Genomic DNA, 14,165 nt, shown 5'->3' with positions numbered 1-14,165 from the left:
ATTCATGATAGGTGCTCTACAACAAGTTATTGCACCTTCATGTGAAGTAATCTAGTAACTAGAAGAAGCAAAAAGCAACCAATAGTTTCAAGAAGCTCAACAGATTTTGAATATAGAGCATTGGCTCTTGGGATTTGTGAAGGTACTTGGCATGGAAATGAAAGTTCCTTGAAGATAAACTGAGCAAAACTGAATCTATATTATTCAGTGGGTGTGTCGATTACATATATACAGAGGAGAGGCCATAATGACAGCAGGGAAATAAGGGATTTGCAGCGAGAATAGAATAAAAACTTCCTTAATATATCTGATCCTATAATTGTATAATAACTAAGATAATAACTATCAAATATTTACATTAAATATAGTATATTTCCATACTCCCCCTCAAGTTGGACCACAGATGTTAATCATGTCCAACTTGCTAATAAAATAATCAAACTTATCTCTATTCAAGCCTTCGGTGAGAACATCAGCTGTTTGCTCCCTTATTGATATGTCTCATCTGGATGATGCCAGTATTAATCTTCTCTCTGATAAAATATCTATCTATCTCAACATGTTTGGTCCTATCATGTTGGACTGGGTTGTGTGAGATGCTAATTGCAGCCATATTGTTTGAGTACAGAGTAATAGGCAAGTTAACATTTTTTTTTAGTTCCTTAATTACCTTTTTTAGCCATATACCTTCACAAATTCCTAAAGCAATGGCTCGAAATTCTGCCTCTGCACTACGGCGGGCCACTACACTTTGCTTCTTGCTTCACCAAGTAACCAAGTTTCCTTAAACGAAAGTGCAGTATCCAGATGTAGATTTTCTATCCTCTTGATCACCTGCCCAATCTGCATCTATGAAGATTTCTACACCTCGCTTCTCAAATTTCTTAAACCATAAACCCTTTCCAAGAGTACCTTTCAAATACTTGAGAATCTTGTAGACCTCATTCAAGTGTTTCTGTTTAGGGTCATGTGAATGTTGACTCACCATGCTGACTGCAAAGGCAATATCTAGCCTAGTATGTGACAAATAAATCAATTTTCCCACCATACGCTGATACCTACCTATATCAAACAAACTTGCCAAGGTCCTCTTCATTGCTTATCTTGTCAACTCGAATAGGTGTATCACTAGGTCTACATCCGAGCATGCCAGTCTCGTTTAAGAGATCTAGCACATATTTTTTCTGAGAAATAGATATTCCCTTCTTAGATCTTGCCACCTCCATACTTAGGAAATACTTTATTTCTCCAAGATCTTTTATCTGAAATTCTTGAGCTAGAGCCTTTTCAAGGTTCTCAATCTCCTCAATATCATCGCTTGTAAGGACCATATCATCCACATAAACCAACAAAACAATAATTTTAGTGCCTCGATGTTTAAAATACATTGTGTGATCGCTTTGACGTTGTGTGAACCTTGCCTCTTTTAATACCCGTGTGAGTCTCTCAAACCACACTCTTGGAGACTGCTTAAGTACATACAAGGACTTCTTCAATTTGCAAACTTGATTTGGTTTATTTCCTAGGAACCCTAGCGGCAACTTTATATATACTTCCTCTTTCAACTCACCATTTAGGAAGGCATTTTTTACATCTAATTGATATAATGGCCAATCAAGGTTGGCTGCTAGTATTCTAACAGTGTTGGGTTTGCCTATAGGTGTGAATGTCTCCGTGTAGTCTATACCATATACTTGAGAGAACCCTTGAGCAACAAGTCTTCCTTTGTGTTTGTTTAGACTACCATCAACATTGTATTTAGGTGTAAAGACCTACTTACATCCAACTGCTTTCTTTCCTGGAGGTAATTTTACCACGTCCCAAGTATTGTTGTTTGTCAATGCCTCCATTTCCTCCATCACAGCTTGTCTCCATTCAGGTACGGCCATGGCTTCTTCAATATTCTTTGGTACTATAACACTATCCAAATGGGTAGTAAATCCAGAAAATTTAGCAAACAATGCTTGAGAAGACACAAACCTCTTGATAGGATGCCTAGAACAAGCTCTCGGCTTCTTCCTCATCGTTATAGGCAGGTCAATATTATCATCAACACTTGATTCTTCCAGACTTCCTCCATTATCTTCTTTTGGACCTACATTCGGTTCTGACTCTTGATCAGTGCTTGAAGCATGGGTCTGTTTACTTGTCTTGTTTTTCCGTGTATAGGTCTGTGTAAATCTGGTGTCTCCCCCTGCCATGGATGTCTCCTAAGGACTAAGATTTGGTACGTCACTTTTAGCTTGAGCGATGGTATTGGTGTTTTCAATTCCTGAGTCTAAATCAAGATCACCGAGTTCAAGGGACAAATGGTGAGGTTTAGCCATGGGGTTAGGTGTTTTAGGTGTTTCACTCATGTTCTGGCACATGTCAATTTGCAATTTATTCCAATTCTCCCCCTGGAGTGGAGATTGGGAGTAGAAGGATTTGGTTTCATGAAAGGTGACATCACAGGTGGTAAAGATACGTTTAGTAGTAGGGTCAAAGCACTTGTACCCCTTTTTAGTGGCAAAGTAACCCAGGAAAATGCATCGGATAGCTTTGGGGTCAAGTTTGTTTGTGTGATGAAGATGAACATAGGTAGTACACCTAAATACTCATAAGGGTAAAGTGTTTTCCAGGTAGGGTAGATTGTAAGTTAGGAACATGACTACTAAAGAGAAGTGCATGGGCTGTTTCCAAGATGTGCCTGTTTTTCCTTTCAGCAATACCATTCTATTGAGGGCTGTATGGACAAGTGCTTTTGTGAACAATACCATTAGAAAGTAAAAAAATGGAGAGGTGTTTGTTGAAATATTCTATACCATTATCAGTGTGAAGTGTTTGAATAGATGTGTGAAATCGAGTTTTGATCATATGATAGAAATCAATGAACACCTGTGAAACATCAAATTTGTCCTTCAGAAGGAATACCCAAGTAACACAAGAATGATCATCAATAAAAGTGATAAACAACTTTGATTGAGTCCTATTAGGAACCCAAGAGGGCCCCCATAGATCCCCCATAGATCACTATAAATGGTTGTAAAAGGTTTGGATGCAACATATGGTTGATAAGGAAAAGAAGCACAATGATGTTTTGCTTTTTCACAAGAATCACAATAGAACTGAGAACAATCACTTTTATTGCAAATTGAGGGAAACATTTTTGACATATAATTGAAATTAAGGTGATCAAGACGTTTGTGCCACAACTCCAACTCACTATCCCTAGGGAGACACTTTATTGCATGACCTAACATTACTGACTTCATTTCCATCCAGGTAGTAGAGACCATCAAACTCTTTAGCACTACTAATTGTCATCCCCATCAGTAGATCCTGGAAAAGACAATAAGTAGCAAAGAAATCAACATGACACTTCTTATTCTTTGCCAATTTACTCACTGAGAGTAAACTACACTTTAAATTAGGAACATGAAGAACATGATGTAAGGTTAGAGTAGGTGAAAGTTGTACACTTCCTATACCAAAAACAACCGACGCTAATGCATCTTGACTGTAAAATTCTTTTGGAAAGGGACATAGGTCATAAATAGTTTAATATTATTAATCATATGATCCGAAGCGACTGAGTCTGCTATCCAACAATCTCCAATGCATACAAGCTTTAGACAAATTACCTCTTTGTACCACAGTAGCAACAGGCTGCTTACTATTAGTTTGTAAGGTTGACAACATCTCAAGAATCTTACTCAGTTGATCATTTGAGGGTTGTGAATCATCATCTCCCATAGAGCTTTCAGCAACATATCCATGGCTTCTTCCCTTTCTTGGCTTCCAGTCAGGGGTTTACCATAAGATCCCAACATTTGTCCTTTGTGAGGCCCACTTTCTTACAATGTTCACACGTAGGACGTCCTTCATTGTTTCTAGGATAATTAGAGTTGGCAACAAGAGCAGACGATTCAAGAGTACTAGCTTGAGGAATGGGTTCATCTTTTAACATAACCTTTCTTCATGAGTACTCCCTCCAAATCATTGCAAAAGCTTCACGGAGAGATGGCAAAGGTTCCAAACTCAGAATTCTGCCACAAACATCATCCAGATCTGAATTGAGTGCAACTAGTAGCTCATAAAGGCGTTCTTTCTCAAGTCGCTTTCGGAGCCAAGTAGCATCCTCAGAACTGGTCCATTCCGCAGCAGTAATTAGATCAAGTTCCTACCATAAAGCAGTTTTTTCAAGGTAATATTCACTTGGGTCACAAATACCTTGCTTCACGAGCCACAGTTTGAATTTAATCTCAAACACTTAAGAAGCATTCTCACCATCTGAGTATGCCTCCTTCACAGCATCCCATATCTCTCGAGCTGTTGGGAGAAATAAAAAACTCTTTTTCACAGCCAGCATCATCGAGTTAACCAGTCATGAACACACCATCAAATTTTCGATCTTCCAAGCTCTAAAAGCCTTGATATTCGTTGCCTCTAGACATTGGGTTTCGCCGGAAACCTACCCCCATTTACCACGACCCTCTATTGCAAGTCACACGGTTTGGGCCCACCCTCGGTCGTTGACACAGGTGAGCTTCTCTGAGATAAGACACGAGCGAGCTCTTTTGGCCAGTCATGAAGGGTGCGACTTGACGCGAGCTTGCATTAGACAAGCCCTCCAAGCCAATCGACTCTATATTTCGTTGAGTTTCAGGTTGAGAGTTCAATTCCATTTCCGTCTCTGATGATTCAGTTGCTCTTTCTTCTTCGTACTCTGATACCATAAAGATAAACTGAGCAAAACTAAATCTCTATTATTCAGTGCGTGTGTCGATTACATAGATATAGAGGAGAGGCCACAATGACAGCCTATAATCGCATAATAACTAAGAGAATAACTATCAAATATTTACATTAAATATAGTATATTTCCACATTCCTATCAAAATGTGGCATAACAGCTTGACAGCCCTCAAAATTGCAAACAATCCCATTCAACACGATTGCAATAAGCATGTTGAGATTGATAGGCACTTCATTAAAGAAAAAATTGAAGTGAAAGTAATAGATCTAGCTTATATCCCCTCAGGAAAATAAGTTGCAGATGTGATGACCAAGCCTCTCGTTAGAACAAGTTTGATGAGATAATAAGCAAGCTAGAAACGATCAACATCTATTTGCTAGCTTGAGGGGGAGTGTTAGAAGTAGGCCGATTGGCCCGCAGGCTTTGGGCCCATAGTCTACTAAACCTAATCCTAGATTTGATTACAATTCTGATCATATCTCTTTTCTCCTATATATATTGCTGCCTATGAAGAATAATACACAGAATTTCTATCACAAAAATCACAAAATTCTATTGGATCCAAACATTAATTACAATAATCTTATATATCATTACCAGTGGTACAGAACAAATAAGTCAACAGTGACACCATTAGGTCAAATGTAGACATAAATTTACAAATCCAAAAGGGGGAAAAAATCTACAAATTAAAAAACCAGCCTATGTAAAGTATCAATTGAGGCATTGTATTTGAGGGTGCCAGTATCTCATGCAAATAAATAGTTTCAATGATACAGCAAGGAATGAATCTTCACAGTAATTTTACATGTTCATAACGACCCAAAGATAGAACCTGAATGTAGACACCACGCATTCTATTGCATTTAATGGCACTATGGACACCACATCATGCGCACACAGTAAAGAGGAAGAAAACAAAAACATCCACAGAAATGCAAGCTTGATCCATGTAACATAAATTTGCATACCTGAGTCACATTAACAAAAGCATCTAGATCTGGAGTCGGTCTTTCATTAACTTCTACAATCCACTGAAGAGCATAAAGACCATATCTATGTACAGGACTGCCATGGCACCACCTGCAAATTTAAGACAAAGATGAAGGCCCTTAAACACTAAATTGTACATAGACATTCACCTTGCTGATATTCAGTAATCAGCACAGCACTGTCCATGTTTCAAAATGAAAGATTTGCAAGCACGAGATAAGATCATACCTTACCACATACACACCATGACCTTCTTCAGGAAGAAATCCAAGAGCCCGTACAGCTGGATGTGGATCTTGGACAATACAACCACACCAATTAATTGCTCGAGTAGTTCCATTTCCATCCCTGACATCTGTTCCCACAAGAAGATCGACTTCATGCCCCTGACACACCATGCAACTCTATCATCAACACACAGCCTATATGCCTCAATACAAATGGCCAAAATACAGCCAAAGGTTTGCCCATAACTCTCCACAAACATCCCCCCCCAAAAAAAACACAAAAAGAAAAAGAAAAAACACACGAGCCAAAGTTTGCTCATCACTCTATACGCACTCTAATTTGCAAAGGACACATTCTCTTATACCTGCCGAAAAATGGTCATGTGAAGCTTCCCATCACTGGTACCAGATTTATCTAAAGCTTGACATGCACCTTCAATGTCACGGAAGCATGTCACCGGTTCTTTATTGATTGCTAAAACCATGTCTCCTTGTTCTAAACAATTTTCAGCATCTGATCCAGCCAAACAACCTTTAACACGTAATACTTGCCTTCTGATCGGATCTTTCTTAACAAGTGCCTAAAAATTGTCACAGATAGTTATTAGTATTAAATCACAGAAAAAGGAAAATTTGAAGCTTGTTCATTCAAGAAAGTCATAGAAAATATGAGATTTTAATCACTAAAATGTAAAAACCTAAGTACAAATGTTAGCCATGTCTGTCTTGCTTTAAGCCTTGTATCTAATTCATGATAATTTTGAGAAATTGCTAGAGTCACAATGTGTGATCTTTAAGCTCTAGAATTTTATAGAATGAATGGTGTGAATAATAGATAAAAGGCTCAAGGGATTAATAGAACAATCCCTGATATCTAGGCCTAGACTAGCTCAAAATACTAATAACCTAACTTAATGATAAGTTATGAAAATAAAGGATAGTAACAAACAGAATAGAATAAAAACAAAATATAAAACCATGATGACCCGACTAACTACAATGCCATTTATTGGGCATGGCTCATGGACTTAACAATTGATAGTCTGGTGTCTGCAACTGAGTTGAGCTACAATGACTATGTATCCTGATGTGAGAAGTTTAGATTGAACTAAATAATACTTCAGACAATTCATACATGCTCTAACCACTAAACAGTATTTTCAAACAATATTAAAATATAGTAGGTTATAAGATTTATGAAAAATCCCACATTCCTGACAGGGGAAAATCAATATGGGGACAATGAATATGCCATATATGCAATTAACCATTATGATAAAAATTATGCGAGTTTTCACACAAAAAAATGAACTTTTTACAACTTTAAACGTGAAGCAGCCTATTACGTGGTATTCAAGTCTCTAGACCATGTTGTTTAGATTTAAATATTTAACCCTTACTGCTACACTATGACAACAAAATAAAGTTAAAATACATAATATTTATAAATCTTTTGAATAAAATTTTATATATTTTAAGAATTAATATGTCCATTTTACGAAGGCTGCCTTAAGAGTAAAAGCAGCAACAAAAAATATCAGGAAGATCTATACCCGAATCCAATCATCACTTAATCCAAAGCTCCGAGCCTTTGAAAGCAATGTTGGATAAAGTTCAATCTCTAAAATTCTGACCAGTGGCATCGGCCTTTTCACCCCATTTATTAGAAGAGGTGGCCCTTTTGCACCACCACCAACAATTTTTTCAAGGACCTCACTTATTGCATGTACTGGAATACCCCTCACAAATTGATGATCTTCTGAGGTATTGCCAGCAAATTTAAGCTGCAAGAGGGAACAAACAGTCAGGGTTAGCAAGCCATAGCTAAACCCCCAAACGAACTGTATGTTTGTATTAAAAATAAACCTGAGTTTCCACCCCCTCCCAATGTAAAAACAGAATTATGGTGTGTTCAATGGAAATGAATGGGTGAATACAAAATATTGTTGAACTTGTAGGGAGACAATAACAGGAAAAAAAAAGTGGAAAACAATGCTGACAGCATTTAAAAAAAATGCATAAATGTGTTTTACTGGGTTAGAAGGATTGCCAAACAGGGATAAAACATTAACTATGATGGCATTTGTCACCCCTATCTACTATCAGTTTTACCAAGTAATCTTTAATCATCCCATTTATCAAATTCTCAACAGCCACCAGCTAATTATAATGTTTCCATGCTCTATTTTATGATGGCATTTGTCACCTCTATCTACTTTCAGTTTTACCAAGTAATCTTTAATCATCCCGTTTATCAAATTCTCAACAGCCACCAGCTAATTATAATGTTTCCATGCTCTATTTCAACAACCCCTAGGGGTTTCTTTTAAAAAAAACTAGCCAACTCCCATATTAATATTCCAAGGACTTTAACGAATGAATACAAACTAGTTTTCTTTTAAAAGGTACTTTATTATCTTGTTTTCAAATTTGTGATTGACTTTTGCATAGTCCAATTCACTTCTGAAAAGACAGTTTCGATTGATTGATATAGGTATTTTAAAGGGGAAAAGGAATAGCATAGACTTCAAGGACCAACCCACCACCAAGTACCCTTTTGAAGTTTCCGTAAAAACTGTCTTCTCTCGTCTCTTTCCAGTTTTCATCTTTCTTCTCTTTGCCTTCTACGAGGATGCAACTGTTAAAAGTTAGACTTTTATATTAAATAAATAGAAGGATAAAAGACATTCATTCATTAAATCCTCCCACCAGAGAACTGATGGACCCAAAGCTTCAAAGTGAAGGAAGCAAAAGGCCGATAGGAAGAGAATCAAGACATAAGATAGTGTTGGGGAGCCAAGGCTGCATTATCTGTTGATGAGATCGCTAGAGGAATTAAAGAGGTAATCAAATGCTGTAAGTATATGATGGAAACTTGGTAGTATGGGATACCAAGTCCCACATTGAGTAGTATGAGATGCTCAATGAGGTATATAAATGGATTGATTCTCCCACTTCAACAGCTAGCTTTTGGGGTAGGGTTCCCTATCCCACTTAGGTACCCATCACTATCACAAGACATGAGGGTGGGTGAGTTGCGCAAGAAAGAGAGTTTGTAGTTGGAAACGTTTATTATCGAGCTTGGGGTCTAAGAAGAGCCAAGGAAAAATTGGGCTGGTTCTGTAAGTCTTTGGCCTCTCAAATGCTAATGAAGTTTATTTTGTCTTGTCATTTATTTTTATCTTTTCAGAATTTTATTTCCCATTGTAACCACTCTAAATATGTTAATTCCTATACTTTTCTTTAAAAGGGAGTTGTAATACACGATCCATATATAAAACAAGGGTCTAGAGTTCCAACAGAAATATTCTTTAATTTTGACATAATCGTATAAAAGTCTAATCTTCCATTTAGAACTTTAATATTAAGATTCATTACTTTTTAGCACCTTATCCTGCCTATCCGACTCTTCCCAATGAAAAGTGTCATGATGCTTGCAACAAGCAAAGAATAATTGGTGTAAACCTGAGTTGAGAAGCTTCCCCATATGGCTTGGACCCTTCCATGTTCATCTGTTAGCACGCCCGAAAATGTACTACCAAAATCTGGATTAAAATACATCATGAAATCAGACATGTTAGATGTATCAAAATAGCTTGGTAACAACACAAATTCACTTATGTAGTATTTACCAGTATCAAGTTCAATTACTTCCATATTGGTTGCTCGGTACCGTGGGCTATCAGCACCTCCTATATTTAATGCAGCGCAAGGATTGGTGACAACTGATTTCCTAGATGTTGCTTGAAGATTTCTACTCAATCCAACAAGGTAAACAGAATCTCCTCGACTTAAAGAAGGCTCTGAAAGAGAAGATGTCATTTGATATAAGTCTTTCACCATTATGAATAATTGATTAGAAAATGCAAGTGCCCTCATGCTCTGCTTGCTAACCATATCATCAACAACAAAAATGTATTCTATATAAGTGAAATGCTTATGAATGCTTCCCCATGCCCTACATTACTTACCAATAAACTAGAGCAATTAACTTCAACACACAAGTATATTGTGATGATGGACTGACTTCTATCCAGTATCCACACCAAACAAAAACTATCAACTGAATAAATGTATAAATTAGTCCATTTGAGGTTAATTGCAAGAAACCCAATTCGATTCATTTCACTCATAAGATCCAAACTATTTCTTGACAAAAAGTACCAAAAATAGTCCCACAAAAACACAACACATAGTCAAACCCACCTGTGAGTAACTTTGCAGCACAAACCACTGATGCACCAATTGGTCCCAAAGCAGAGGGATCGTATGAAATAAGTGCAAAATTGTGAACAGGATGAAGAAACACTACCTGCAAATAGTTAAAAATAAGGATATCAAGTAAAAAAGTGACATGATTTTTGTTCATCTATTTTTAATTTAAGAGTCAAATTCTATTAGAAAAATGTACCTCTCCTGGAATTTCTACTGGGAAAGCAGCAAAGGATAGCATTATATCAGAAGATGATATTGCAACAGTATTCTTGTCAACAACAACTAATCCCATATCCTGGGAATGATATATTATGACACCAGTTCCGAAAAAATGTTGTGAATGAACACCATCAAGCATACATGAAGGAGGGACATGGACCTGCAAACCCAATAGATTTTAGAACAAGAGAATGTAGCACGTCAAGAAATTTATGAACTGCCACAAGGAAACCACAAAGTCTACTCCATGTTTCATAAATAAGCATTAAGACCATATAGTCTGCACCACAAATAAATAGACAAGGGAAAAATTGAAATGGATAACACTTTGTGATATGGTAGAAAGAGAAAGAGAGAAACAAAGAAGTGAAAGAGAAGGAAAGAGGAAGAAAGAAAAGAAAACAAAGGAGAGAGAGGAAGAGATAAGTGACGAGAGAGAAAGGGAAACAGAGTATAGGTAAAACTGAACTGTTTCTGCATTTCCAATTTAGCATAATATCTGACTACACTTAAGATCCTTAATATAGGCTCCTTCATCCCTTTACTCTAATAGAACCTAACTAACTAACCCCCTACTAACTAAATTGTCTATTCTTTACATATCAATACCATCCCCTCAAAAACCCTTGACCTCAAGGGTCGAATATGGGAAATTTTGGAAACTGCCTCTGAAAATTAAACTGAGAAGTCCAAGTTACTTCTTTATTAGGCAAGCTTCTCCACTGAACCAATATTCCCATGATAATCAGCCTTGCTTCCATCCAGCCCTTTTATTTAATATTTTCTCCAACATCCCTATCACCTTGTACAGGCCAACATGAGTGACCCAATTTTGAAGCTCCTTTAAGCCTATTAAAGGAAACTGACACAACTTTTGCTTCTAAAAATGCCATCTGTATGACAGCTGGGGTTTTGACTTTTCATCTTGAAAATTATCCAAGCATGGGAACCCAAAGGAAAAACCATCTTTGCAGTGCTTTTGATGACAAAAAAGACAAATATTTCAGCTCTGTGCTCTACTTTTGCTAGGTTCAATTTTTCATGATTTTCTAGTTAGTTTTCAAATAAAAAGAATGTATGTTAGGGGAAAGGATGTTTTTATCCTCAACATGTTGAGACCCACCACCACCAGATGTGCTTTTCAGTCCTTTCCACCTGTCCAAACCTAACAAAGCATTCTACAATCCATCACAAAAATTAAGACTAGTTGCCCTCTGGACTTTTCGTGCATCTCCCTATCCTTGAAGATTGAAGTTGTGCACTTGTGTGATACTCCAAGCTTCTTGCAATGATAGAGATTTCAAGAAACAATCTTAACAGTAAAGTCCTCATCTAGTCCTAGTACATATGTATTTAAGGCTTCCACATAATCTTCCCAAGAAAGTTGTTCACCCCGTTTTAATTGTTGGAAAGATTGATGCCATTGAATACTTCCCACAATAACCTTCCAAGAATCTGGTGTTTCATCCAAGTGAAAATAATGTTTTGATGTGTAGGAATAATTTGGAATGATAGAAATTTGAGAGAGCGCGCGAGAAAAGATGACAGAAGAATAGGAAGGTAGATAGAGCAGAGAGGAATGAGATATTAAAGAGCAGAAGTTGAGAGAAATTGAGAAGTAGAGGTGTCACTGAATAATACATCCTTAATCATAAAAACATCAAAATACAACTATCAACCTATATATAGACATCCCTTCCCAACGGCTATATTAACTAACTAACCAACCAATTATGTCCTAATTACAAATTTATAACAATACCCCCCCCACAAAGAGATCCTTGTCCTCAAGGATCAGTAATAACAAATTGAAGAAATTGCCACTGGAACTTATGCAAAGCTGTCCAAGACGCTTCTTCCTTTGGTAATTGTTTCCACTTGACCAAAATTTCAGTAATTATCCTCCTTTTTTTCCGGCCAACTCTTTTCTGCAAGATGCATTCAAGTTCTAAAACTGGAGGTACCTCAAGCCAATCAAGAGGTGGATGCCTCTGCTTGACTTTAGGATCAAGACATAACTTCAATAGAGATACATGAAAGGTTGCATGTATTTTGGAATTAGGTGGCAGTTCTAACTTGTACGCCACTGCTCCAATTCTTTGAATCACTTTGTAAGGACCAAAATATCTACGAGCTAATTTTTGATTACCCCTAGAAACTACAGAAAATTGTCTATAGGGTTGCAACTTTAAGAAAACCCGTTGTCCCACTGCAAATTCCCAATCAGATCTGCGTGAATCAGCCTTTGCTTCATCATATTCGCAGCCCAATGAGGATGATGTTTGAGAACAGCTATCATCTCTTCTCTTGCTATAAATGACCTGTCCACGGCATCTAGCACACTATTATGAGGTAAATAAGGAGAATGGAGAGGAGGTTTCTGACGATATAAAAGTTCAAAGAGTAGCCTTAGTTGCTGTGTGAAAAGTGGTATTATACCACCATTCTGCATGAGACAACCACTCACTCCACTACTTGGGTTGTTTCGACACGTACACCGAAGGTAGGTTTCCAAACAACGATTAAGCACTTCAGACTACCCATCCGTTTGAGGGTGATAAGCAGTGAAAAGAAGTTGCTTTACCCCCAAAACCTGCAAAAACTCTTTCCAAAACCCACTAACAAATAAAGGGTCACGGCCACTAATAATTTCAGATGGTGCCCCATGTAATTTATAAATCTGATCCATAAAAATTTGAGCTAAAATAGAAGCTGAAAAGGGATGAGTGAGTGGTCAAAAGTGTGCATACTTACTCATATAGTCAATTACTACCCAAATAGTGTCCTTACCAAAGGATTTAGGGAGTCCTTCAATGAAATCCATAGTGATACGCTCCTATACCTTGCTAGGAATAGGCAAAGGCTGTAATAGTCCAGGGGCAGCAACAGTCTCGTACTTACACCTAGCACATGTATTACACTGTTTAATAAAATTAGAAATGTCAATTATCATTTTCTTCCACCAAAATAAGGCCTTAACCCTTTGATATGTAGCCTGGATTCCTGAATGACCGCCTTGTGGGCTGGCATAGAGCCACTCTAACATTTGCTACCTTAAATGAGGATCAGAACCTATCACCAGCTTCCCTTTTCTTCTTAATAAGCTGCCATCCCAAGAAAAATGACCCCACACTCCCTCATTTTCTCGTGTTTTCTTCTAGATTTTTGAAATAACAGCATCTACATCCCAACTTCCCTTGATTTTCTCAAGCAACTTTGGTGACTGTGTCTAAAACCATCTGCATAATTTGCTGTTTAGGTATTCTCGAGAGAGCATCTGCAACAGAATTTTCATTGCCCTTCTTGTACTGAATCTCATAGTCAAAGCCTGCTAATTTAGCAACCCAAAACATCTGAAAGCTTGCCTTTAACTTCTGCCCAAGCAGATATTTTAGGCTTTGATGATTTGACCGTATTATAAATTTCTACCTTTCCAAATATTGATGCCAATGAAGCACAGCCAAGACCACAGCCATCAATTCCTTTTCATATATCGAGAGTTTTTTATGCTAGCCAAACCCTTGCTAAAATAAGCAATTGGTTGACCTGATTGCATTAGAACAGCCCCTACCCCTACCCCTCACGCATCATTTTCAAATACAAATTGTTTTGAGAAAGCTGGAAGGGTGAGTACCAATGCAGAAATAAGGACTTCTTTGAGTTTAGTAAAAGCTGCAGCAGCTACGTCTGACCACCCAAATCCATTCTTCTTAAGGAGGAGAGTTAGTAGTTTAGTTAAAATCCCATAGCCCTTGACAAACCTTCTATAGTAT

At 37.4% G+C, this 14,165-nt stretch overlaps 1 protein-coding gene across 1 annotated transcript in view; it reads right to left on the bottom strand.

The window, feature by feature from the left end:
* LOC129294408 (protease Do-like 7) overlaps window positions 1-14,165 on the bottom strand; it is a 49,121-nt gene that overhangs the window by 5,029 nt on the left and 29,927 nt on the right. Inside the window, 8 exon segments of the mRNA XM_054932754.1 lie at window positions 5,710-5,821; window positions 5,960-6,117; window positions 6,324-6,539; window positions 7,512-7,742; window positions 9,424-9,503; window positions 9,591-9,761; window positions 10,165-10,270; window positions 10,370-10,552. Of these exon segments, the coding sequence (XP_054788729.1) occupies window positions 5,710-5,821; window positions 5,960-6,117; window positions 6,324-6,539; window positions 7,512-7,742; window positions 9,424-9,503; window positions 9,591-9,761; window positions 10,165-10,270; window positions 10,370-10,552 (1,257 nt within the window).

The sequence above is a fragment of the Prosopis cineraria genome, unplaced genomic scaffold (genome assembly GCF_029017545.1).
Source record: "Prosopis cineraria cultivar Desert tree isolate PC_DT_omini unplaced genomic scaffold, ASM2901754v1 PC15, whole genome shotgun sequence".
Classification (NCBI taxonomy): Eukaryota; Viridiplantae; Streptophyta; class Magnoliopsida; order Fabales; family Fabaceae; genus Prosopis; species Prosopis cineraria.
Note: the sequence above shows the minus strand (reverse complement) of the source record. Positions and strands in the feature narration are given on the sequence as shown.